At 39.0% G+C, this 27,736-nt stretch overlaps 1 protein-coding gene across 2 annotated transcripts; it reads right to left on the reverse strand.

Annotated features, from left to right (window-relative positions):
• On the reverse strand, nucleotides 1-27,559 carry CAPN6 (calpain 6). 2 transcript variants are annotated; one of them, XM_039874757.1, is made up of 14 exons: nucleotides 27,549-27,559; nucleotides 24,124-24,195; nucleotides 17,575-17,754; nucleotides 8,938-9,069; nucleotides 7,683-7,891; nucleotides 6,989-7,181; nucleotides 6,257-6,450; nucleotides 5,935-6,012; nucleotides 5,642-5,828; nucleotides 3,816-3,938; nucleotides 3,441-3,643; nucleotides 2,748-2,869; nucleotides 2,262-2,398; nucleotides 1-1,647 (listed from the first exon to the last, which is right to left on the reverse strand). In XM_039874757.1, the coding sequence occupies exons 3-14, from the start codon at nucleotides 17,737-17,739 to the stop codon at nucleotides 1,465-1,467; spliced, it is 1,926 nt and encodes a 641-aa protein (XP_039730691.1). In that variant the 5' UTR covers nucleotides 17,740-17,754; nucleotides 24,124-24,195; nucleotides 27,549-27,559; the 3' UTR covers nucleotides 1-1,464. The 2 variants fall into 2 exon arrangements, with proteins under 2 accessions (XP_039730691.1, XP_039730690.1); XM_039874756.1 differs by lacking the exon at nucleotides 27,549-27,559 and having other exon boundaries at nucleotides 24,124-24,222.
• Nucleotides 27,560-27,736: the final 177 nt, after the last annotated feature.

Below are 27,736 nucleotides of genomic sequence, written 5' to 3' on the forward strand. Positions count from 1 at the left end.
AATTTATTGAATGTGAATTTTATTGTGGTTTGGATTATGTAAGGCAGTGTAGTGAAGGCACTGCAGAAGTTACATAGACTAAAAAACACGATAGGAAATGAGCAAGCTAAAAAAAATTCTACATAATATTTTTTAAATGAATGTGTGCTTGACTAGACTAGGTACTACAACTATGATTTTTTTCATCATTGCAGAAGCATTGAAATATTGTTGGAGATGGGGGTTTGGGGGTTAGAAAAGGCTTCATGGAGGAGGTGGCATTTATGCTGGGCCTTAGAGAAGGGGTAGAATGTCAATAGATGAGATGGAGGGAAGAACATTTCAGAATGACTGACTTTAGATAAAACTGTGTAGAAGTACTGAAAAAAACGGGAGGGCAAACACCCCCCAGGTTAGTGAAGCTTCCCAACTGAAAGTCTGAGGGGCCTGGGTTGGGACCCAAAATCTCTAGCCCTCAGATGGGTTCTTCAGTACCCATGATATTAGGAGGCACAGGACAACGGGCTTGTTTGTAAACCTAGCAGCAGGAGGAGGTTTCACATTGCAGTCAGGGGCCCCAGAATGGCTGTACTATGCCTGGGTAGATTTTCGTAACCTTTCAGGATGTGTGGTACTCATTCATTCTTCCTCTTTCCCACTGACTGCCTGAACGGTAGTTCGTGCGCACTCATGTGCACGTGTGTGAGTGTAGATGTGTGTAGATAGGTGGGGGACCGAGGCTTTGTCTCCCACTGCAGCTTCTTCCACTTTTCCCTCTTGTGGCACACAGTTGGCTTCCTTGAGCTGAAGCTCAGGACTTCCTACTGTCTAGGTCTTGCTGAACTCCAGCTCTTGATTAAGCACCTAGGAAGCTTCCTCAACATGAAGGTAAAACCAACTGTGGGGGGTGACTTAGGTTAAGGCAGGACTATACTTTCCAGAGGTGGTAGTGCTGGTGATTGTGGTGGTGGTAGTGGTGGTGGTGGTGACAGCAGTAAGGGCCAGGGACTTATAAGCAGACTCTGCCTGCTGGGTAAAATGCTGCTGGGAAGTCTGTAATGTTCAGTCAGGAGCTGGGATGTCAGGCTAGACCAGCTTGGCCTTGATCACCTCTCTTCCTTCCTCAACATGCCCTATAAAGGAAATATATTGGGCACCTGAAAGCAGCAAAGGGTATCCAGGCTGTTGTTGATGTCCTGCACGAATATCACCCCCAGAAGCTCCAGAGATCTTTTCCTGGCAAACATCTGTATAACCTCTGGATAGGACTGTCACCTCCTCATGTCCAGCTGCTGGAGGTATATAGGTTATGTAGCTACTGATGCTACTTGGATCAGGAGGTATGGGGAACTTATCAGAAGAAAGGAAAAGTTAATTACTATTAATTTCTTTCTTTCAAAAGATTATGAATCTTAGATAAGACCTGACATCTAATAGAAAATAAAAGGATGGAAAGCTCTGTCAGGATTTTCTAGAGCTAGAGCTTTAGAGCTCAGTGAGGTCATCGCTGGAAATAACCTTAAAGCTGATGTGGCCTTGCTTGACTTTGGCAGTTGGACCACCCTTCTTACGCAGGTACAGAGACTTCAGATCACGGCAGTCACTGGGATCAGCATCCAGGGTAACCTGCCCCAAGAACTGATCACAGAATTTTCGTCTATTCCAGACCTGGAGAGATAAGTCAAGAGAGTGAAGGTGAGCAACCTTCTGTGAGATTGAACTTTGCCCAGTAGCATCTAGAACCTAATGCTGAGCTTGAAAAGGTCTGTTTAAAAACCACAAGAGAATATTTCCTGATACCTTTCTGACTGAGGGGAAGATACTTAAAACAGTGATAAAAAGCCAGGAAGAAGAGCTCAAGATCAACCTTGATCTATGAGATGGCTACCTAAATACAGCTGGTCAGAAGTGTTAAGTCAGAAGAACAACCAAACTCTAGTGGTCCATTCTGACATAGCAGGATAAGAGTCATCTGAACTGGCATATGCTTCCCCTCATGGGAATTTATAGTACATGCATTAATATGTGCACCTGTGAGCACAAGGGCTTCCGCTTGCAATGAAATAAATGGAAAAGAGGATATTTAGGATGGAGATTAACAAGGAAGTCAGTGTCTGTGCCTGGTGGGAGGTGTTTCTGAGTACAAAACAAAAACAAACAAACAAAAAAAAAAACAAGAATAACCCTTGCTCTGTATCTTAGACATATGTGAAGCACTTGGGATAATCTAGTATCTGATACTGAATATGAGCCACCCTTGGGGTTCCTATTCATATTCATACCTGCACTATAATAGGAATGTCAGTGGTCCTCCTGTAGAAAATGGCCTGTGTGTCAAAAATGGCATGAACAGTATTCTTTTGGACAGGAGAACGGACTTCTTCCTTTCCACACTTGATGACCAAATATGGGTTCACAGCTGGAACAAAGTAACATTTGTTTTTAACACAGAAATTAAAGTTCTCTTTCAGATTGCTAAATCTATTCTGGGACTTTGAGCATAATATCGGGTACCAGAATGACCTAGGATTTTTGTTCTTGCTTCCCTTTTCTTTTTTATACTTTATAAAAAAATATAAAAATAAATATTATGTAGGCCTTGCCCAAAGAAGTTTACATCCCATTCTCTGCCACAGTTGAGAGCCATCCTGACTTGTCAAGACTGAAAATACCATTGGAAAGAATCATTTGTGATTATTTTTTTCTGATCATATATGCAATAAATAAATAATGAATTTTATTTTATTATACACCCTTCCAGTTCTTACTTTCGTTGGCATACTTCTTCTCCAGGCCCTCAGCGCTGTGAATAGTGATCTGGGTAACTACCTTTGGGTAGCCACGAGCCAGGTTCCAGCAGGACATCTTGGGCATGTCCAGAGTCAGTTCCCTGGAAATCAAAAAGAAGACATGTTATTGATGGTGAATGTCCTCTGATGAAGAAGTAGGCTTGTCAAAGCAAACATTGTTAGTGAAAAGCATGAAATGCTGAGTGACCTAGCCTATTCCACCACAGACATGGCTTACATTTTATGAGTATGTTTTCCTTTCCCCTCGCTTTAAGGACCAGCAGATAAAGATCAAAGTAAGCAGGGCTGGGGTGAAAAGGTAGCTTTGGTGACCCAGCATTCAAAACATAATAGAGGAACAGTAAAAAGTGCCAACTGTCTAACAGAAGAGAGAGTCAATCGGAGAACAGAAGATAAAATATAAGTGGAAAAGCTTAGGCTATAGGCCTTTTCCCCTTAGGTGGCAGGTCAGAGCTTTGAAGCTCAGACCTCCACTGGGAAATTTCTCATAATCTCACTTTGAGAAATATTTCTACCACCATTATTTTAGTTAAATCTGATTTGAACAAGTTGTCCCTTTGAGTGTCTGCATAGGGGGAGAGGGCCAAGGTAGTTAGAACTGGAAGCAAAGCCGAGAATGGGAGTTTGTAGGGCTGGCTGAAAAAACTGAACCTGAGCTGGACGGGAACTTCAGAGAAAATTCTCAGGAGAAATTCGCTGGTGCGACCATGCTGAAACATGGTTGGGACAAGCACATAGTTGCCCTTCTTCAGGTACTTGCTCAGGAACACAGTGCGGGTGTCGATATAAGTGGAAGTCCCAGCACGTTCCTGGATATAGAGGTGGTGAAGACGGAATTTTCGGTTTATCTCCACCTGGAAGTGAAATAGAATGAAATGTTCCATTCTACTCAAGTCATAGTTTTATGTTGGAAGATCTTAGGTCCTCTGCTTTCTTTATCCATGAACCTTCCTTAATTCCCCTAACCACAAGCCATCCTAATTTTGATCCAATTTGCCATCATTCTCTCCAAATGCTCATTCTTACCTTGAAAAGCTCAAAGCCGATGATGTAATTATCAGGTCTTCCCATGCGACGGTAAGTACGCAGGTCCTTCTGTTGCAGCGACATGATGACCTTGTGCCCATCCTCAGGTACAGTGAAGATATACTACAGGAAAGAGGCCACCAAGGAGTTTAGTTAGCACTTCCATTTTAGATAAGCCAGTTCAAATTTCAGGAAAAACAAAACTGTATTGTAAATCAGAGACTTGGGATTTTTCCTGGGCTTTGCTATCAACCATACAATGAGGCCTGGGATAATTCATTGACTTGATAAATGTAGATCACAGTACTTGATTCTCCCTATGGCATTCAGCATGTATTGAGAAAGACAACTTCATGCCTAGGCCTTTGATGCCAAAGAGGGTGTGCTTTGTTTTAATAAGTTCTTAATAGGATTTGGGGTGTTTTTGTTTTTATTATTGTCCTCTTGCTTTTAAAAACTGTACACAGAAAAATTCCAGAACATATAGAGACAGAAAGTATTCTTGTTTAACTTAACCTGACATTGCAGCATCTCCTGAAGCTAACCTATTGCCAGCCCAGATATGTGGCTTGTGAAGGGGCTAGATCTACTTCCTTGGAGAATTGATGGTTTGCTACCATCATTTTAGGGAAGCTGCAGGTATGTGCTAGAGACTTTCCAAACATCTAAGGAATCATTGTGCCACTGGGAAGTAAAACTAAAAAACATCAGATTTCTCTCTCGCGCTCGCGCTCTCTCTCTCTCTCTCTCTCTCTCTCTCTTTCCTCTTCTTTCTCTATCCCCCTCCTTCTCTCTCTGCCTTTCCCTTCCTCCCTCCTTCTCTCCCTCCCTTTACCAAGAAACAAGAAACGGATGTAGAATCCTAAGCTCACAAGATTCCCAAATGTCAATCTTGTACACACACTTAACAGTGAAGCCAAAAGGGTCATTTCCCCAGCTTGGTATATATGCTTGATACTTAAAACATTTCCAACGCTTTAAATGGAGATGCAGGGAGGAAATAATAGAAGCTTTCTTTTCTTTAGGAACAATTAAAATGAAAGAGATGAAGAAAAGTATGAGTTAAATAAATCAGCCCACCAGCGTTAGTATCCTTCGAAATGCCTGGCCAGTAAGATTCAAAGAAAGAAAAGACACACCCATGTAAGGCTGCAATACAGCCAGAATTTTTGCCTCTTGTAGGTTAGCTCATCAGCTCATTTGGGGATAAAGCCATCAAGGTTATTATAAATCCAGGCTTTGGATGTTTGGATATTTTGCTTTGTGTCTAGGCTTGGCCCCTGGAATAGCATTGTAATAAGAGATAGATGGGATGAGGTCATTGACAGAATAGCAATTCAAATCCTGGGGAAAATGAACTGGTTCTAGATAAGAAAAGGAAGGTATATTGCAGAGATTCAAAAAAAATCACATACATGAGAAAGAGGACACATTCAGTAAATATGCACCCAAGAGAACAGTATGAGCAGAAAAGAAATTAAAAAAAGAATTGAGAAAGCGTCTAGGAGAAGATCCCTTCTCTCCAATGTAGAACTATCACAAGGAAGTGGGGGTTGTCAAAGACCCGTACTAAGCAGTATGGCCAGGAGAAAGGCAGCCAGAGGAAGTGGCCCAGACTTGATAATGTGGCTAATGTATAATTCTGCAAAGAGATACAGTGTACCATGCTTTACAAGCATCTGAGCCAATCTCTAGGCATTTTGGTTGATAAATATTACACAATAGCTGAAAATGGAAGAATTGATGTCAGAGAAATGCTCCAAGGTAAGCCTGGGTTCCTATGACCTTGATAACTTAGAGGCAAAGAAAAAAAAATTGATTCAAACCTGAGGATTCTGCAGGAAGGTATCACGGTTGTTATAGCAGCCTCCTGAACGGTTCATCAGGGGATCATCATCCACAGTCCAGCATCCCACCACTGATTCCAGCTCCTTGTGGCCAAAAATGGGATTGTTCACATTACGACAGACATTCAGTTCATGAAAGTTGCGGCAAAAATCCTCCAAGCCCATCCTGAATGGAAGGAGTACAGGAAAGAAATGAAGACGGTATTCAATCCCTACACCTGTAGTTCCATGTAGACGCCACAATTCCCTTAGCACAGAAAACCTCTCCTCACCAAAACTCTCCATCATCAGACATAATAAGCCCCAGGTTCTTGCGATCTGCTGTAGTCAGTTGCTGCCACTCTTCAGAACTAAAGGTAAAAGAACAAAGGGATATGCCATTATGTTTGCCATTGACTCCTTACAGTAAGCCATATGCCAAAGAAACAGAATGCATGAGGTTTGGGCCTGCTTTATCTTACCTCTGGCTGAGTCAAAGACCTTGTACTTAAGAAGAGCCCACAGATGTCACTGAGCCTTGACAGCCCACTAGCAGTCTGGAGGAATGGGTTTGGGAGAACTATAGGATTTGTAGCAAAGTGGAATGGCACTCACATTTCACTCCAGGGGCCACTCCACTCTTGTCTTCCCAAGGGGTTCCTCAGGCGAATCATATATAGCTTCTCTGTACTGAAGACTTCCACAAGCCTCTCTCCAAGACGCATCTTGCGAATATCAGTCATGGTGTAGGTATGGCCCTTCAGTAGACCCCAATCAGTTTCAACTTCTTGTTCCTCCTGATTGGGAGACTGAGAGCAAAGAAGGATACATAAGAACACTAGATTTGGTAGAGCCAAGACCTGACTCCTCTTCTTCTTTGATTGGTTTACCCTAGTATAGTTGAAGCTAGTTCTCCCTATGCAGATAGAAATTTGATCCTGACACCTAACTTGACGCAGAACCAATAAAGGAAAGGAAATGAAGAATTTAATATAACAACTCACTTAATAAATTCAGATTCAAACTACCCATAGTACTATACTGATATGAACAGCTTGAAAATGTGATATGGCTTGTTTACTCCTTGAGCAAAAAAGCTATAACCTCAACATCCAGGAACAGAGGCATGAGGAATAATTTAGCAGAAGTTATTTACATCAGCTCAGATGCTACATTGGCCCCTAGTTCCTCAGCCTCTGTGCCAGGGCTCAATGTGTATTGTTAGCTTTCTGAGTCCCATAATGATTTTTCATGAATCTCCAGAGTAAGGGTAATATTCCCTACTAAATTGTGTAGTCTCCTCTCCCATAAGTGAGCAAAGAGTGGTTGTTTTGGGTGAATACAAACCTCAATAGAACAACAGATTAGACCTCCTTTGGTAAATGTTTTGTACAGTTCTCTGAACAGCTTGTACTTCTCCTCAACAAGCTCAGTGTATCTTCCTTTCTGCATGTCAACAGTTTCAGCCAATGTGCCAGTGAAGTCCACTATGATATCAGTGGTGGTCAAACCATCAAGGGCTTCATAACAGCCAAGCAGCCTAGGGACAAATATGCAAGGTTATTTTTATAAAATTATTTTTCCAAGTCAAGGACATCTTGTTCCCAAGAATTAGAATAGTCCCTTCCTATCCAGCATTTACCATCTGGCTTTTCTCTAGATATGAAATAACAGATATTTTGAGATAATAGGCAAGAGATTTCTAGGTCTAGGCTATGTTTGTAAAGGACGGTCTATGCAAAAACTTCTTTCTACAGGTAAATATTTGACAAGGATAAAATTTGAGGCCATAATGCCTTTATTTGCAGATTAGTACCAGGAAGAGGCACCTAAGAGCAGGTAGGGATTTAATAGAAACCAGAACAGCTTATTTCTCTCTCATCTAGAATTTCTGAAGACCAGCGCCAGGCCCAAAGAAATGCCTTGAGTCTGACTGAGATCCTACCCAGTTTAAACTCTGGGACTGGGCTGGGAGAGAATGAACTCCCCAGTAAATATATGGCCTTCTTTTCCTCATGTACTAGCCGATCCTTCTCCTTACTTTGCATAAGCTTTTTCCAACAGAGCGTTCCAAAACTCATTCATGGAGGTGGAGAAGGAGAAAACCAGATCTCCATTGATGGTGGGCAGCAAGTCATCAATCACCACCTCAGTCCATTCTCCAAAATGCCAGAAACGGAAGCGAAATATCCCAGCATATTTATCTAGTTTTCGAGGGTCCCATTCCTGTTCCTTATGATTGGGAATTGTCTGCAAATATAAAAACATTCAATCAACTCTTATTCACCAGACCATATCCAAATATTGAGATTACAGTTGACTTCTGGCAAATCCATGTGGCAACAGGAAGCACACTAAATACATCTGCTTTGTATCTAGGTTGAGAAGTCCTAGGTAGGGAATTTTTCCCACAACTGTTTCTCCCCCAGTTCAGTTTTGTTGAAGATAGTATTACCACGTTTGCCATGAATACACACAGGGTGACTGGGGGCAACCGGTTAGGGATTAAATTATTTCCCACAGATAATCTACAAACTCTGTCATGAGAAACTGTCTACACAAACATATTCATGGTTGTATGTTTAGTCACATAAACAAGGCATTTTAAAAATCAAAATCAATCAAAATACAAGGTCCCGTATGGTTTCAGTTTTTAAAAGTCCATCCTAGAGATTTCATGTAGATTCTATAGAATATATATTTTATTCACAACCTGAATAAAATTACATTTAAGAAATTCTTTTTCTATACATTTACACATTAATCTTCTAAAATTATTTTTCTGAAGAAAATATTCAAACTTTGTCCTAAAGTCAATGTTTCATTGCCTTGAACTCTAACTAAATGCTAAATGAATCTTTGTACTCTTAATAATTTATTAGAACTTCTTTCAGGATTTATTTCCAGCTTTATCACATTTTTGGTTATTCATATCTGTTAATGACTTCCTTGCCCCTACTAGCTTTATACCCCAATAAGTACAAAGAATACAAGTATGCAGAGCTACTGAGTCAAACACTGCAAGTGACACGAGTTCAACTAATATGTGTGACAATGCATATAGAATAAAATGTTAATGGTAGAATCTGGGTGAGTATATGGGTGTTTACTGTAAAAATTTTTTCAACTTCTCGTATTTGTGAAAATTCTCATAATAAAATTGAGGGAAGTCACCTAGTGAATACTCTGACTTTAAGAATTAGAAAATCTAGAAAGTTATAAGCTGACTTTTTCTGAAATTACTAAAGAAGACAAGAAGATGGAAATTGAGTGAGGTCCCACAGGAAGGGGAATACCTTTGTCCAGTGAGACTCCTGAACAGCCAAACAGGAGAACGCAGAGACCATTGGCTTGTGCCCCAGTCTCCCTTGGATCAGCTGGTGGTTGCTGATGTTACCCACAATCAGATGGGGGTCATCACAGATGTCCTGTGAATACAACAGTTGGTTTTAAGACTCTGGGAAGTGTTTCCATATCTATGTGAGCTGAGGTAGACAGGAATACTTCACAAAAGAAGTGGGGTCAAAAGATGCTAGGACTGCCACAGGTGGGGGCTGTGAGGGAAAAACACAAACAGTATATCATCTAGACACAGGAAAAGGGTAATATGGGGAAGTGGCAGGAGAAATGGGAGGCAAGGATACAGTAAAACAGGAGGAGATAAACTGGTGGGGGCTCTCAGACATAGCTGGGGTTTGGAAGAGTTTTCATCACAGCAATAAGCTTTTAAAGAAGAGAACTAGAGATAAGCACATTATATCTTGATCTTATTTGTCAAAATAAAATTTTCTGAGGCACCTGTGCTTTGAGGCTGATTAAATTTAAGAGACAAGGCCTGATAGAGATGAACATAAATGCTTTTCCCTCTCTAGGAAAACGATTTATGAGACTTTATGCATGAAGACCTTTCCTAACATAAAGCAAAGGCAACAGTGGTCTCCATGGCAAATGGATTTTCCACACCTTTTAATGAATGCAGATGGCAGCACTAATAGCAGGTGGTAATAGACTACTCACCAGAGCATTTCAATAGACACTCTTCCTACAGTGGATGTTCTGAGGAAACTTAGATAGTGTGGGGCAGTATTTGTTTGGGTTGTACATATGTCCCCCCCACCCCTGCAACATATTATTAGTGGTGTCATTCCCATTGTGAGTAAGAAAATGAGACCCAAATAATACAATTACAACAAAATGTGATGAGGACACAGTAGAGGCATTTTTAAAGTATAATCAGTGTCTAGAAGAAGGATTTCCAAAATTTCCCTGGTGAATGGGTTGAATAGCAATGGTAATGCTCAAGTTGAAGCCTTAAGAATGACTAGAGCTAGGCAATTGTATAAGGGAGGAATATGGAGACATAATGGGTAGAGAGACAAGCGTGGACAAAGGTATAGCTGCATATATGACATCATATAATTGAAGACATGATTGTGTAACTCAGAGTATCAGTACTTGCAGAGTTCAAAGGCAGGAAATAGCAATAAAGTCTTGAGTAGATGGAGAAAGCTTCCTGGAGGAGGCTATTGGCCAGTACCTTGATATTCTGTTTACACAGCAGAAACAAATCTTAGTTTCAAATGGAAAGAAAATTTAGACATACATCCATTTAAAAATTATTAAAGAAAGACAGCTGTATATTTTTTGGTTCTCAAACCTCTTTTTTTAATGGGCATAATTCTCCTTGACAAAGAGTCTGGTCTACAGAATGAAACATTCCATCTATTCTTTAAGAGCTCAAATAACTCTAGAAGGAAATAAAAATTCCGGGCAGGGACAAGTCCAAACTAAAGATTAATTGGGCATCTTTCTGCCAAAAGGAGAAGGTTACATGAGTTGTCAGCTTTGGATTTTCTGTTTTTGTTTTTGTTTTTGTTTTTTGTTGTTGTTTTTTTGACGTATGTTTGGTATATCATTACTTTTGTTGTCTTAGGAGAAGACTTCTATTATACTAAATTTTGTGGATTGGGGGTTGCTTGTTTTTTCAATTATTGAACATAAAGCAGATGTGTTGAATGAACTGAATCCTGATATTCTTTCTCTTATTGTTCCTCTTATTGTTCCTTTACTCTTTCTAAGATGAAACTAAACAGTTTTTTTTTTTTTTAATTTCTGGGTCAGGTGTTACTATTTTATTTGGCTCAAGATGTAAAGTTATACAATGATTTCTTAGACTTAGATGATGCATATAATAGTTTCCTAGCATATAAAAACAATACAGTGACCACTGATACGTGGAAAAAAAAGTGTCTTTTAGATTATTAAGGCAAATTATTTGTTCTTTTATGTAGAGTTATTAATGGTTGAGATTACATTACAGCGTGTTGAATTTATACAAGGCTTTATTTCACAGCAGGGATCAGCCAACGCTTTTGGCATGTAAACTTCTATTTAAGATATAAAGGGTCGCATAAATGAGCAAAAAGACAAGTAGACAGAAATCAAATTGAGGAAATAGGTAATTATTCTCTTGTTGATCTAAGCTGATTATACACATACACACACACATATTGTGTGTGTAATCATGGCAGAATATAGATTTGGGCAAATAAACCATCTTACTTTCCATTTCTTTCCATTTCGCCATTAAACTGACCCATGCCTCAATTTTACTTCACCACTTTTCATACATAAAGGATGGCTATTTAACAGTGGGGTTTAAAACATGACAAGTTAACAGTCTAGACTATCAAAGCTGGAAAGAATTTTAGACACTGTTTAGTCAAACTTTATTTTACAAATGAGGAAACAGGCTCAGAGAAGGACAGTAATTTGTCCCTCTGGCCATCCAACTAGTTAGTAAACCCAGGATTAAAGTTTTAGATTCTTCAGAACCACACAGTTAGAGAAAGAACCTCAAGACCTTAGCTAGCCCATCCTTTTGCCTTTAGGTTTATCAATGGACACCACATAAAGGATAAAATTGTGCAGCTCTTTGGGGACAGAAATGTGACTACCTCTCTCAGTCATCCATCCCTATGTTTTATGCCTCTTTGCTTAACACTTACCTAAAAGCTCTCCATCATTCTGGAAGTCTTGCTTAAGTCATGTTTTAATTTTGGGTTTCAGGCTAAATATCACCAATAGGCTTTAATATCCTCAATTTGACACATTCAATATGAATCAATCTCTTCTGAATGTCAGCACCATGATGTGAAACATGGGAGCAAATCTTTATTAAGTTACATTTTCTACCTCTTTAAGGAAGTGAAAAACTAGAAAGCAGCCAAAGAGGTAGAAAAGATAAAGGGCAATGGGCTAATGCAAATCTAGCAGCCAAATGAACATTTTGGTGACGAAATTTGAAAACACAAAATGGCTAATTAATGACTTTTCCCTATTGGACAACTGGGTGTCTTCCTTTTGGTGGTAAATAAGTAAGGCTAGAGAAATTTTTCTGTAACTCAAGCTAGATACAGAATGCAAATGGGATATTTCAGCCCAAGCTCTGTTAAAGTGGTAGGGAGTGGAGTTGGAAGAGAGGTCACAGCTCATACAGTCACATATTTGGGTGGCCTAGAAGGGAGGGGAGATTGCTGAGCTCCTAATGGCTCCCAGCTGTGTTGGCACAGTTAACATGATCCTTGAACTGAGCTGTTTGTGAAGACATACTAATTTCTTAGGGAGAAAACATACACAACTAGAAAGTTAAGCACCAAGAGTAAAGCCAGGAATGGTTCCCACATACCCCCTTCCCTGGGCCAAAGCCTTCCAAAGAAAAGCAGCTTCTCTAGGAAAAATGTTCTCTTAGTTGAGCATTGAGAGACTCTATCATTGTTCTCACCTCGTCTCCTTTCCCAGATACTTCTGGGGGTGAGGGAGGCAGGCATGCAATTGCAAGTCTTGGAGCCCTGCACGTCACTCTGTGTGGCTCCCTTTGCACTTCCTGCATCTACTTCTCTAGAAATTTTTATAACACAGGTAAAATTTGATGACAGTAAACATTGTGGCCCAGGGTAAACCTCAAGAACCAGAGTAAAATGAAAGGGTGCCTAGAAAACCAGCAACCAGAAGAGTAGAGGCACTTTTAAAAGTGCTATGTGCAGTCCAGCAGTCTTTGCAGGATGGGGACATGGATATCTAAAAGTGAAGCCAGCCCTGCATAGGTATATTATGACTAAGTCTGGGGCTCTAAGTAGTCCCAAAAGGTTCAGGGCTGCCATTCAGGACCTAATGGCTTTGTGAGATATTTCAAGTAACCATTATCTTATCCTTAGTATGCTGAACCATCTTCAGACAGGGCATTGATAGGTGAACCTAGGCTAAGGGACCAATGTTGAAGTAGCCTCTAAAGGAGTCCATTTTACTGGCTGTGGAGTTTTGCTTCTGCATAAAGATATTGTCATCAGTAAAACATTCCTTCCTTCCTAACCCCTCCAAGAAAAACTCAGTGTAGAGCCTAGAAATAAGATCTTAAGCCAAGCTTTCACTTCCAACCTAGACGATCAAGTCAAAACGTAATATCTTTTTATCTGAATGTTCAGATTTCTGCTAGGTGACTTCAGATATAAATCCCGAAGTGCTTTATTTGGAAGAGTTTGTATATCCATGCAATGGAATACTGTTCAGTAGTAAAAAAGAACAAAGTGATACATGTTATAATAAGGATGACCCTCGAAAACATTATGCTAAACAGAAGACGCGAAATGTCCAGACTAGGCAAATCTAGATAGAAACTAAAAGTAGATTAGTGGTTGTCTGTGACCGGCGGGAGGAGTTTACTCACTGCAAGTGTGCACAGGGGATCTTATTGGGATGATGCAATTATTCTAAAACTGGATTGTGGTGATGCTTCCACAACTCTGTAAATATACTAAAAATCATTGCATTGTATACTTAAAACAGGCGAATTTTATGGTATATAAATTGTGCTCTAATAAAGCTGTTAATGTTTTTTAATGCAGACTTTAAAATAAATAAGATAGATGGAAAGAGTATGGACCTATTCAACTCTTTTCAATTGTGTCAACAGTGGATAACACTTAGGACTACTCAAGGGGGGAACATGATCTATGGGAAGAAAAAGAAATTCATGAACAGTTGAGACCAAAACTACTGTACAGAGGTGTCACATTTGACTGGATGTTGGAAATTTCTATGAACACAAAGAGACAAATATTTCCTACTTTACTGTTCCCTCACATGCAATCTATCACTAAGACCTGTGTCTTCCGCTTTTAATGTCTCCCCTCATCAACTTTTCCCTTCTATTCCTAACACTTTTGCTTTAATCCAGAACCTCATCACCCTCCTCCCATCCGATGTAGTAAAATGGCCCCTGGGTAGGGTATTCCCTAGTGAAAGACCTGGATAAGGACAATGGTAGTGAAAGCTGAACTCAAAACTTGCCCAAGAGAGCTGACGGAGATCTGTACAGGTCCCCATGCTTCCTCCATAGCTAGCTGTTTAGATCCCCATGAGGTCTTGCTCTATTTTAGTCCGAGATGATATGTGTCTTCTTCTAAGACACTATAATAGCTAGGTATGAGTCAGCCAGGGAAAAATTCAGAAGGTTGTAAGAGAAGAGAGTGGCTGGAGGGAGCTGGGGAAGAGATTTTTCCATGGGAATTTGATAGCCAGATTTCAGCCTAAAATTCCTATCTGCAGTCTTAAGATCACACTGTAACTCAGTATAACTCAGCTCTTAGAATTTACTAAGACTTTATATGTTTAAGCCTCAGGAAGATTAAAAAAGTCTAGAGGTACATGTCTCAAGCAATATACCTGTGTATCCAGTAAGCTAGGACAATAACTGGGGCCATGGGACCACTGGAGGAGTTAAGGAAAAGTATTTTCCTTTAGAGGGTATGTGAAGATGAGCTGGCATTAAACAATTGTAAAACACTCTTATAATCCCTGTCTATCTAAAGTGGCTCCTTAGAACACAGCAAGGAAGTGGCAAGTGGAAATAAAGAGAATTCAATTCTGCCCTAAGACGGTAGATCTTGACTGGCATTGATTAGTTCAATTAGCATTGGTGTTTACAATCATGAACACTTATAAAGGCAGAGGCTTTCAACACGAGAGAGAAAAGAGACAGAAAACATCAGGTTAATCATGCTTCTTCCAATTTAGAGACTTCAAAAAACAACCCTGGTAGAGTATGAGGCTATGTGGCATGCCAAGGGACAAGAAGTCTGTAAGCTTCCCTACAAATCAAAATCTCAACCTTGCCAATGAGGCGGGTGAGGCCAACGATCCATCTGCTCTTCCTGAGCCAATTCAGAGAGGCCCAGGGCTGTCTCTCGGCTTTTCTGAAGGGAGGCCAGGGAACTCTGACGTGATTCTTGACCACAGGCTTGGCCTCCACTCTGGCTGAAAAGGATCCCACGGCTTTTTGAGGAGATTCAGATGGTGGTCCAGAACCTTGTTTTTTTTTTTCCCTACTCCCAACCACTTCAATCCACAATGATCTCTCCTTCTTCAGAACTTTACATGATTTATTGTCTGTATGCTTCAAAATAGTATTTTTATATCCAATATTAATTTATTATTTAACTCTTTAATAACTCAATATTCATCTCTTCAACTGGAATGGGAATGCCTCACCCCACGCCATGTCTGTATCTCGCACAGAGGCTGGCATGGAGTAGTGCTCAATAGATATTTCTCAAGTGATTCTCTCTCGGGACTTAATTAAGACTAAGGTCACTGTATGCTCTCAAAAGGGAGAGTTTGTATCAATTAATGATTATAGCATCAAGATATTAAGGAGAACTGACTAGAGGGAAGGTATCTATTTTAGCAAAAGAGACACAAACAAATCTATCTCCCTAAAATGGCAGCATGGCAGAGTGAAAATTAATGTGGGCTCTACAGTCGAACCTGGATTCAAATCCTAGTGTGATAGCAGTCTGATCCTGGGAAAATTCTTACCTTCTCTCTCAGACTTCATTTTCTCATCAATAAGATGAACATAGTATCTACCTTTATTTTTTAAACCAGGAAAAAATTATATCAAAATGATTTTTAAGATACTTACTTTTCTAAGCCATGGCAAATAAGGAAAAAATGAAAAAAAAAAGTATAGAAAATTCCAAACACAGTATCTGGGCCCATAGTGAGCATGCTATAAATACTGATTCATTTTCTACCCATTCCCATTCATCTTCTCTTTCTGACATTCCCTCGAGAGGTATTGCTTGCCTCAGAAACAAGACGCCACAGTTTTTAAGTTTTGCCACAATTTTTAAGTTTTTTTCCTTCCCTGCTAATCCACCTGTGATTCAATCAATAGAATTTGGAAGATGAAGGCAAAGGACAAAGAACTGAGATAAGACAGAGGAGGAAGGATGTGTCAAAAGATGGGCCAGTAAAGGAAGCATTGTCGGCTTGGTTCACATTTGGGGAATGGCTTCACATTGGCTTGCAATTTTACCACCCAACGGATCTCCTCTCATCTCCTTATAATCTCACTCCTATCAATCATTCCTTCTTTCTTCTGTGTCTTCCATTTCTTCTTCTTTACTGTTTACTCCTTAGCCTACAAATATATTCATCTATCTTATTTATAAAGACCCTCCCCATGCTGCTGGAAAACTTCCCTCAATTTCCTGCCTTCTTTTCAGCTACTTCTGCCTTACTAATCTTCTTACTTTTATATCCAAGCATCAGAAAAGATGGCACCTTTCATTATCACACCCATTTATAAGAGGGCTCCTAGACAATATAGCTCTATTTTCTCCATGCATTTCTGGAAAAAAATCTTCCCTCTGCATATCTAATTAGTGGCTAGTGAATTCTGCTCATGTTTCCCAGGTTTTATTGCAGGTCAGTGATCTGCAGGGATGTCAACAACTGGAGGCTCATAAAGTTAGGAGGAGCGTAATCTTCCTTCTGATGAAGAGACTTCTCCAGATCTCATACTCTCTATGGCTATCATACTTCATGGACAAAAAACTGAAACATGTCTTTTAAATTGCATAGAAAACAAGAGCCTTAAAGTGACTGATGTATCTTGGCACCACCTGGTGGCAAACTACATAAACTGAAGTAGCTCTTGTAAGAACTCCATTTAGAAGTTTAAGCTATGGAAATCGCAACTAAAAAGTGATAGCTTGCTCAATGAAGAAGGCAAACCTTGAGTTGCTGACCGAGGTGGTTCTATAATAGAGCGCAAAAAGGTACGTCATTAAATAGGATCAGAACATCATCTTCAGGATATTGTGAAGGTCCAAGAATTTGCATCATGACAGCCCTCTGTGGCCTATATTCCTGGTCATCCACTTTGGGAAGGAACCCAGGTAGCATATACTTCTATCCAGTTATATCCTTTAGATATAGCAAGGTTGTCATTTATTCTCCAGGCTCCATCATCCTATCATTTTAGGCATTGAGCTCCCATGCATGTAGGACGTCTGAAAGGGTCCTGAGACTTGCTTTAGTGACAACATACAGATGTTCCACAAAGAATCATAGTAACGATTAATAGGTGGTGAAAGAGCTGCAGCCCTAATTGGATCCTACTTTGCTAACTGTGGAAGGATACAAGTGATGATATCCAAAGAACAGCAAAGAAGACTCCCTCTCCCCAGTACATAGAACTCCATAGAGTTCATTTATGCTAATTGTATAAGGAGTTTTTCTCCTCAATGGTCTGAGATTATCTTAAAGTTGCTGTGATAGGTAACTTGGTAAAGAGACAAGAGTATAGCTGTTTTTTGAGTCATCATGTTTACTCATATGATTTCCAAATTAAATAAGCATGACATTTTCTTTTGGTCTTTTCAAATTACTAATTATGATGAAATTTGACTAAAATTCAAGATTCTTCAAGCTAGAGCTAGAAGCATAGATTTATAAAACTTCCCATTTTAGAGTTGTCTCCTAAATTGGTCTACATGCAATAGGTTGTGTGAGTAAAATAGTGGATGAAATAGAGTTATGATGAAAGAGATAAAAAATGAGATGGAAATTGAAAAATAGATAATTACCTGGGGACGTTTCCACACAACCTTCCCAGGAAGCAGTCGGTTGTAGAAAAGTGAATCATTCTCAGGCAGAAAGGTTGGATCACAGAAAAGTCTACCATCTTTAATGCATTCCTGCTTCAGTTCCTGGTACTTCTGGTTTTTGAAGAGTTTTAGAGGAGGACCCATAGCATCAAACTATATCTATAATAATAAAAATTGTTGTTATTAGAGGAAGTTTTCAAGTCTTTTAAAGATTATCTGAGATTAGACAAATGGTAGTCATCCTAGTGACATTCCTGGAGCCATCCACTTCAACTTTAGCTTTAACAGAAAAGTCATCATTTTCAGGAAGAGAAGAGTCCAGGCACTGCAATTAATTAGTTTGGGGCTTTAGGTAAGACACCTAAACCATTATGGGGCCTCAGTTTCTTTATCTGACAAATGAGGTAATATGGGCCTTAATAATCTTATTGGAAAAATAGATAATAAATGTTAAGATTGTTAGTTAAACATGAGTCATTATAATTTAAAGGACAATTCTCCATTTTACACTGGCAGGGAGAAGTTCATGGCAAAGGACAATTTTAAATTTGAAGAGGAGGAAATAAATCACTTTACTATATTCGGAATAAGTTTGTGCCCTGAAGGGCCACACACTTTGTGCTTGAGGGAAGAAGCAGCCTCTTTCACATCTAATAAGCTCTTTTACATGGTTCCTTCGCTTTTATTTTTAAAGAGCTTTGCATATTTATTACTGGCCATAAAGGCTAATGCAAGAAACAGAGCTCAGCAGATGGCCTCCAAAGACAAGGAAAGATAAAAAGATTGCATATGTTTTTCTTCTTCAAAAGCTAATGTGCAATCATTTGTCTTTGATAAAAGGCAGACTCTGAAATTCAATTAAACTGATTGGTGAACTATAGATTCTTATCCCATGGCAATACACTGTTGCTTTCTTTTCTCTAAAAAAAAAAAAAATACTCACATTGTTAAATAGAGAATTAATGTAGTAGTGGCTCTTCAGGCAATGTATATTGGAGTGCTCCAGACTCAAATGCCCCTAACAACTGTTTTTTATGAGGATAATTTGAAAGGCAAATTTGATTTTAAATAGCTCTGAGGTGATAGTGTTTTCAAAGCCTTTGCTTGATTGATAAAGATAGATTTACAATGATTTTAATGATTCTTTCATGATATTCAATGGTAAATAAGAGGGGTTGTTAAATTTACATTGCACCAATTACTTAAAAATATATTTTAAGAATGACTGTTTATATTCTATTACTACATATGAGGTGAAAATAAAAATTCTAAGGTCAGAATATCGGCTAAAAATAGACAAAATTGGAAAAAAGTGGCTAATTATTACTTTAAAGAGTATCTGTGTAGGTAATACACTTCAAAACTCAGTTAATAAAGTGGCAGTTGCTATTTTATAAAATGTTTAATATTAATCGGACTTCTCTATTATCTTATTTCACATCCTTTCACTATTACATCAAAATGCTGTATTGGAAAAGAAGTCTCCCTATTTGAAAACCATAAAGTATTTTTAATTTAATATTATTTACAACCTACAATATATATGAACAAGCTTGCCATTTTTCTGAATCTGAGGAATAAGAAGCTGGGAAAAAACACAGATTTTCCATAGCCTTGTTTATTGACAATTGGTTTTCAAATTGAAGGCTATAAGACACTCTAAAATACCAAAATGCCTTCAGTCATCAGATTTAAGTCTAATCATATGTTTTAAATATTAAAGCATATTTCATTGTATTCGAAGTCATGAATAGTATCAGTAATAATTTTCCATTAATCAGCATCAGAGTTAATCTGAATGTTTGCCTTTGTGGAACCTGTTAAAAATGGACCCCAATTTTCACATGTGCTCAAATTTATAATAAATACTATTGTGCCTCTTGCTTTCCTGGAAAGTTTGGTGGTTTGCCAGAAGCTGGGGATTGTAAATGGGAGATAGTTTAGGGCATTTAGGATATTTAGTTTGCCAGAACCCCCTAGTCCCTGATCATTTTGGATAAATGAGTATTTCCTGTTTGGGGAAAGGTCCTCTCCCACATCTGTCTCCTTTGCTACTCAGTCAAATGACAAAGCAAACAGGAGCCTCCAAAGGACATCCCTGTTATTAAAATAGGGCTTGTCTACAGACTGAAGCAGTATCATTTGAAAAGAAAATCAGGTTTGAGTTTTAAAAACAGTATGATCCCAGTAGACACTTTCAGAGACAGAATGTATAGCTGGGTTGGATAGGTCAAGCCTTTTGACCTGCATTTTGGGGGTGCACAGTAAATAATGAAGAGCAGGCTATAGGCCTGAACTTTGACAGATTTTCATTAGCATACAATTATAATTGCTTGTTCCACTTGACTTGCAGAGTAGAATTGACCCCCATGTCTAACTAGATATTAAGACAACTGTGTTCACTTTACTGTGACTTTAACTTTTTTATGCCTTAATTTTCTCATTGTGGGGAAGTGTTATGTATCCTGCCCTCCTCATACCATGACTGTACCTAATGAAATTGTTAGTGTAAGAGTATTTTGAATAAGTAGAAAGGGTTCCATAAATGCAAAATATACACTGAAAACCCTCTCATTGCCTGTCACAGAGCTGAGCACACAACCATTTTTCAGGAAATATTTGTTGAATGGCCGAATGTCTTACATAGAAAATTAGTGTTTACATGGCAAGTTATTGTTTGAAATGTACGTTTCAGTTCATGTTCTTTTCATGGCAGCCATGTTTAGTAGATATTATCTGTGCCCTTCATTTTGTATCTGCAGAAATGGCAGTTCAGAGAACGGGCAGCTGGAAACTCACAGAGCCAACTCAAATCTGGGTCTGTGTAATGCCAGATTTAATGTGCAGCTTTCCATCACACCACACTGCTTCTTTTGGTCACTGCTTTTTTAAAGAAGGGATTTTTTTTTTTAGCTCAAATAAAGAAAACCCTCCAAAATAAACATGATATCTAACTTTGAGGCATTCTTCCTAGAATTAATTTATTGTCATGGTATATATTAAAAAGCTTATTTATTTCCATGGCATGAAGATCATGGAAGAATCTAAACCCTTCACATTCAAGGTTTCATCAGTTAATCTTCAGGAAACTTTTGGTAACCCAGAAATTTGTAAGCTGGGTTTGTCATAAACAACTTGCCCTATCAGAGGATAAGAGAGTGGAGAAGGGAATGTTCCTTCTTTGCTATCTCACTGCACCCAACAGTGAAGACAAGAGAGCCTTTAGGTTAACAACCGCATATTAGGAAAGTCAGTAAACAGAATCAAATCTAGGGCTTTAAGTATAAACGGAAAAGAGCCTCCAGCTAACAAATGGCTAACAAAGGGAATGTGCACATCTAAGAAAGAAGGACCTTGTGTCCTATGAACAAGTATCATGGGTGGTTGGGTGAAGCAAAGTATGGGGTTTTGCTCTGAGATAATGGTCTTAAGCAGTACTATTTGAATTGGAACCCACTGCCTAAAGATAGAGCACGAAGAAGGAAGGCATTGTGGATCAAGGCAAGTGGGAGGAGTGAATGCAGAGTATGGAAAGTTGAGAATTGCCAGGGGAAGTTGAGGGAGACTTCCTTGTAGAACACCAGGCTGCAGTTAGGAGAGGAAGCTTTTGCTACTCACTGGACTGGAAAGCTTGGGGAGCTGGGCAAGCTCTTAAGAGAAAAATGGCTTGTTCTTTACTTGTGGGTTAGCTTTAGAGTAGAAACCAGATTTTGCTCTACAAAGTAAAATCTGCCTCAGTTTATTAAAGAGAATTATTAATTGACAGAGAGAACTCGGCCAGCAGTTTACAAACTGAGATTGATTGGGATGAGTGGGAGGCAAGGGAGGGCATTTAAGAGGGAGAGACGAAGAGCATGGCTTCAGTGTGTTGTCCCTAGCTAGTTTCTCCTTTTCCCCAGTTTTATCTTTGTGCTGTTCTTGAAACAAAATCAGAGGTAGAAGCAATTAGGAATTTTGCAGAGCAAATCGAATACAGAAAACCTAACTCTACCCTGGCATGAAATAGGGGTCATTTTAGCCAAGATCAGCAGTTCCTATTCTCATACCTGGTGGTGGTGTGTTGAGAGAAATGGGACTTGGCGTGGGAGACATAATGACAATTCAGCATCCACATGTTACACAGAGAATGGTGCTTTCCATGTTTGCACAGGCAGAATCCTAAACCATATCTATGGACAAGCATCTACCAGAAAACATATAACTGTTTAAATTCAAATTGTTAGCCAGATATTCTGGGGTCTGAAAGGAACCATATAAGTCCTCTGATTCAGCCTTATCTAGAACACATCTACTCCGCCCAGAGAGAAGACTCTGTTCAAAGAAATTCAAAGGAAAAATAAAGAGCACACAATTTCCTTTAATTCCATTGCTGAAGAACTCTATCAGAAAATAAAAAAGCAAGTCAGAATTATAAAAAGAACACAGGTAGTCAGGAGATCCAGGACCAAATTCCAAACACCGCCATTTAGTGTAAATAAAATTTGTGTCCCTCAATTTCCCCATAAGCACAATGGGGATATGATGGCTGCATCATACACCTCAAGGTATTATTGGGGGCATATAATGAAATTAAGTACCTGAACATACTTATTAACTGTTAAAGATAAGACCAATGAAAGACAGTAGTATTAGGAAACACTTAAAAAAATTTTTTTTTTTTTTTAGCAAATTGAATCTCTTTTCTGTCCTTAGTGGAAAATAAAATTTGACCACATGCTTTAAATAAGATACTCAAGGACATTTAGAAGACCAATATAAAATGGTTCCTTCACTCTTCAATACCGCTTCTCTTTTCCACCTGTCATTTTTGGTTGACTTGCCCCACTGCCTGTTTTCTCTCTCTTGGATGAATAAGCTCATCCTATAAGTCTAATTTTATAGCCTTTTGAGAATGTAACCCCAATTTTTATAGAATGCTATGCTAGAAAGACTCTTAGAAATCACTTAACCCAAATTCTTACTTTTACAGGAAGGTGAAGGGACTTTCCCAAGGTTACATAGTTAATGACAGAGCTGGCACTAAAACCTGGATCCCCTGACACTTTTTACCACAATTTTAAAAAGCGGGAGTGTGGGGGAGGGAAGGAGCGTGCAAATTCAAAGCCTTAAGACATTGCTTTGGAAAATTTTCATTATCCTCTTCTTACAAGAATGCACTTAGGAATTTTGTTTTTGAATTGCAAGCTGTCAGAAGGTGAGATGATTTCAAATCAAGGCTAATCAAAGAAACACTGTTTAGGGGTCACAAAGGGACTTTTTTCTACTTTTAATTTAGGAACTAAAAACTACCAAAGATACAGAAAGGCTGCTTTTTAATCTATTCGTGACAACACAAGTGTTTTTAGACTTTTCCCTAGACTGCCAGGGACTTTAAGGATAAATACTGTTTTCCAAATCTAAAATATTTTCCCTCTCTTTCCTTCCCTCCTTTCCTCTCTCTCTCTCTCTCTCTCACACCAATAATATCATCAGCCACATGTACACACACGTACCTACACACAAACTGCTAGAAGAATGAAAGACTTAATTAGCATCTCCACAAGGAATCTTTTAATAAATTCCTGTAGACTATAAAATGTTCTTAATTTCACAATAAAGATTAGCAAATGAGACATTAGCTAAATTTCAATAAAACATTGGTACAAACCAGGATTCTTTACCCTGAAGCCAGAAGTGATTGTCAGGATGGCAGAATTTGTTTAATTTTCCTATGTGCTTTTCATCGAACTTCAAGTTCCAAATCCTCAGAACTAATTTTCAATTGCAATGTTCTGATCTTTTTTCTGCCCTCCCCCTAGCCCACTCTAGTCAAGTAGCCCAGTTAAACCCCTATAACACCAGTAGCAATGTAGTAGGTGGGTGTGGGTGAAAGGATGGAGCCCCAACTTCAAATTAAAGTTTAAACCAAAGCAAGAATAAGAGAACAAAACCAGGCTGGTCGGGAGGTGAAAATGCAATAGCCAAGATCAACCTGTCACCAGGGCAGGAGGACATCTGTCTGTGCAGACAGAACAGCCCCTGCTGCCACTCCCTCCTGTGCAACAGCACACAGCCCATTGCACCCCACTGCCAGAGCTCAAAGACCTTTTGTACACAGTGTGGTTCCAAACTTTTGCCTGCATTTCAATAATTTTCCCATAGTTGTGGGTCAGCAAAAGCTAGAATGAAGTCTTGACAGTCAGCCTGGCTTCTCCTTCTCACTTGCCCAAGGAAGGTTTGTCTTTTTTTCACCAGGGATTTCAAGTAACAGAAGACGAAAAAAAAAAAAATCAGATATCACCAGAAAATATCATTGCCAGATAATCGCAATCACTCTCACACAAACCCAAAAAATAACAAATCAAAAAAGTTCATTAGTTTGGAAGTTTCCAAACTATTATACATGTACATTTGATCCAGATGAACCAAAACATTATAGCTGTGGATTTTGATTAACTCTAAAGTTCATGTTTCTTCACTTCTTTTATAGACCAAGTTATCCAACAAATAAAATTCCAGGATAAATTTGCTAATGCTTTGTCTACTCACCTGAGTTATCCCAGTTGCCGCTGCTGCTGCCACCCGCTTCTGCTTCTCTTGGCCAGGTAACCCCTACAAAGTCTGTTCACTCAGTGCGGCTGAACAAAGATTCTGGCTTTCTTAACCTGAAAACTATTTGGGCTATACCAAGCTCTGCTCACAGGGGGAGGTGACTCGCAGAAACTTCAGGAGACTTTGCCCCGCCTAGCAGTCAGAAACTGATCCTAGCAGTCAGAAACTGAGTCATGAGGAAAATCTGGAAAGCGCCCCTGCCAGATGTACAGATGGGATGCCTACTCCAGATCCACCCACCAGCAACTTGGAAAACCCAGAAAGCCACGTTCAAACTCTCTCTTCCAAGGAAGAATGAGACTTTCAGGAGAGGTCTGATAAATTTCTGACTTTTCTGTCCCAGGGTTAATAGTGCAAACATAGACATCACTTGAGAGAGGATGTGGCAAGAAAAATCTTAAAGTGTTGGCAAAGTTCTTGTGGGCTAGGCTGCAGACATGGCCCTTGTACATGGATCTAAGATAGTGGTGAGGACTCTTCAGCAAGCAAGTGAGAGTGAAAGAGGAGCTAATGGGGCACAGGGAGGAAAAGGTTGCTTTGTGAAGTAGCAGGTTATATTTGGCCAAGGGCAGAGAGAAGGGAGCATAAAGAGGGAGGTGAATGGAATTTGATTCTTACGACCATGGCAGTTGTAAGAAGCTTAATTTCTAGCAACAGGTCTGTGGAGATTCTGCCTGGCAGTGTTTGGTGAAAAGCAGAGCAAATAACTGTGTTCGTTCTGAAAGGCCAACCAAGAGACTTCATTCAGAAGAATACTCAGAGCCCAGTGAAATATTATGCTGCACTCCAGTCAAAGTCCTGTTCCTTGAGAGATTCACCGGGACACAATTCCAGGGACACAGTTCTCAAGTTGTTTTAATTGTTCTAGTTTTCACATCTCATTTGATTTTCATTTCATACTCTAGCTCTTGCAACCAATGTGGTGTTAAACTTTTAACCTGAAATTACTACCCTTTACCCTTATCCCTGTACCAATTCTTTTTTTTTTTTTGCCTAGTTGGAGGGGGTGCAAAAGAGAGAGAGAAAGACAGACAGAGAGAGACAGAGAGAGACAGAGAGACAGAGAGACAGAGAGAGAACACAAGTAAGCAAGGTGAAGCCTAAGGAAGAAAAGAAGTGGGGAAGAAAAGAAGTGGGGGAAGGTCCTTCCTGACCCCATACCAATATTTTCATGAAACATCTGAGCAGTTCCATAACTGTGGTCTCTGAGACTTCCCCCGTTGATATTTCCCCACAGCTCTCTCTGTGCTTTTTCTCTCTCTATGCCAAGATGGAAATTGAGCTAGAGGTACGTGACAATACAAAATGTTGGAGCCCAGAAGAATTAGGGCTTTAAATATTGGCACTTAATTTGACTTCTAAGTGACAGATTTCTCACTCAAGTATCCCCCATGTTGTGGGATTTTGGCTTTGAAACCAAGGGAAGGTGTATTATCTGAGCTCATCTTCTTCAGCCATCTTTTCACCTCCATAACTTTTAAATGAGTAGGAAATAATAGAATCTGATAATTAAAAAGGAACTTTAGAGGCCATATCTACTACTACTCAGTGCAAATATATCTTCCTGATAATCTGAAAAGCTCACCCTTCAGTAAAGCAGCTTATTCCACATTTAGGTCCCCCTAATGGTTAAAAACTTATTCTTTAGATTGAGTAAAAATGAGCATTACACTATTTCTATTTCCTTTTTCATGTGACAGACCTTTAAAATATCTGTCACATCACCCCCAGTCTTCTGTCCTCTGGGCTAAATATCCTCAATTCATTTAAATCATGCTTCACATGGGTTTCTAGATCTTTTGCTATTCTAGTTGTCTTTTGAACACAGATATGCTCAGTGTGTGACTTGTAGCTCATTTAAAACCCTCTTTTGATTCTTGCATGAACTACTATTATTTGCCTGATTCTATGCTTATATAATTGATTTAAAAAATTTTTTTTTTACTTTTATTTTAATCTGGATTCTGAGCTTTACGTGCATCCTCAATAACCATCGCCTTTTTTAATTTCAACTCTTACGATTTATCTAGATCTTGAGTCTCTCATCTAGAATATCATATTCTCTGTACCAATGTTTTTCAAACTTTCTTAAAATTATCACATCCTTAAAGAGCCTTCGTAAATGTTTTTCCCCTAATCTCTCCTCATGAAATTTTAATAACACAGGTATGCTGTATAAATGTTTATGTACAGTACGTATATCTGTGCTCTATATATGAAAGTTTTTTAATCCCTCAAGAATGAATTTTTGCCCTATTAGGGATAATATCATCTCCATTGAGAACACATGCTCTATATCAAGTTTCTTTTATCTGCATATTTGATCAACCAGATTAATAAAAGTATTGAATGACTTAGGATACAGGACAGAATACTGCAGCATAAACTTAGAGCCCTCACCTTATTAGCAATCACTTTTAATAAGGTTATTCAAACTTGAAGAAATCCATGTAATTTCTGCTACCACTCAGCTCTTATTTTTCTACCTTCTCCATGAGGTTACCATTAGACATTTTAAAATGTCTCGCTGAAGTTCAGATACATTATGCTATAATATTCCCTTTATCTACCCTTCTAGATGCCCATTTTAAAAAAGGAAATGAACTTAGTTAAGCATGACTTGCATTTAGTGAACTCATGCTTACCCTTAGTGATTTCTGCTCCCATTCTAAAGCCTCAAAAATGATCTGCTTAATGGTGCATGCTATACTTTTGGCAAAGATCAATGCCATGTTCACTGGTCTACAGTTTCAAGGATCTACATTTTGCACTCTGCAAAACCAGCACCTCTTTCACTAAAAATTAGAACAATGTTTGTCTGTCTCTTTGCATCTCTCACCTCTTCCCTTTGCCATAATTTCTCAAAGGTTATTGGCTCTGTGATCACATGTGCACATTCTCTTGTAACCTCAGATGTAATTTGGGCCTGGAAACTTGAACTCACTGAAGGGAGCTAAGTGGTCCCTTATTATCTCCTCATCTATCTTGGGCTTTAATTCTCTTTTTAGTTGAAAGATCATGCTTCTGATGGAGAGGTTAAGTAATTTGCCCACAGTCACACACCTAGTAAATTGGCAGAGCTGGAATTTAAAACCCACCCTGTCTGACTCTAAATTCTGGCTCTTAACCAGCTTGCTGTGTATTTTTCAAGTATCAAATACTGGTATGGCTCACGAGTACTATATGAGTTCTGTATGCATTCCAAAGAGAGAGAGAGTTCTTCTAGCAAGAGTAGTCAGTACAGGCTTGGTAAAGGAGATAAAATTTGCATTGGATCTTTAAGAATGAGTAAGATTCTAATAGGAAGAAAGAAATGATGTGTGCATATGTGGTAGGATGATAGAGGAGATTGAGGATAGCACCTGAGATAGGAGAAATAATAAAGAATCGCCACCTTGGATCTGTCTCATAGTTCACTTTGTGAATCATTATCAATACCAAGAGATCACAAATGGTCAAGAGATTGCCAGGGTGTTCCTGCCTTGCCTTAGCAAGTAACTGTTTATTCAAGCTCTGTTGCTTATTACTTGTATACTCTTAGACAAGGCAT

The sequence above is a fragment of the Pteropus medius genome, unplaced genomic scaffold (assembly GCF_902729225.1).
Source record: "Pteropus medius unplaced genomic scaffold, Ma_sr-lr_union100, whole genome shotgun sequence".
Taxonomy (NCBI): domain Eukaryota; kingdom Metazoa; phylum Chordata; class Mammalia; order Chiroptera; family Pteropodidae; genus Pteropus; species Pteropus medius.

What these genes read in the sequence shown, in the direction of transcription:
- CAPN6 (XM_039874757.1), bottom strand. Translation starts at nt 17,739, where the DNA reads ATGGGTCCTCCTCTAAAACTCTTCAAAAACCAGAAGTACCAGGAACTG. An exon ending in TTGGAAAAAGCTTATGCAAA is followed by an intron (nt 7,182 to 7,682) that starts GTAAGGAGAAGG and finishes ATTTGTCCCTAG; the next exon opens with GCTGCTTGGCTGTTATGAAG. An exon ending in TAATCTGTTGTTCTATTGAG is followed by an intron (nt 6,451 to 6,988) that starts GTTTGTATTCAC and finishes CTTTGCTCTCAG; the next exon opens with TCTCCCAATCAGGAGGAACA.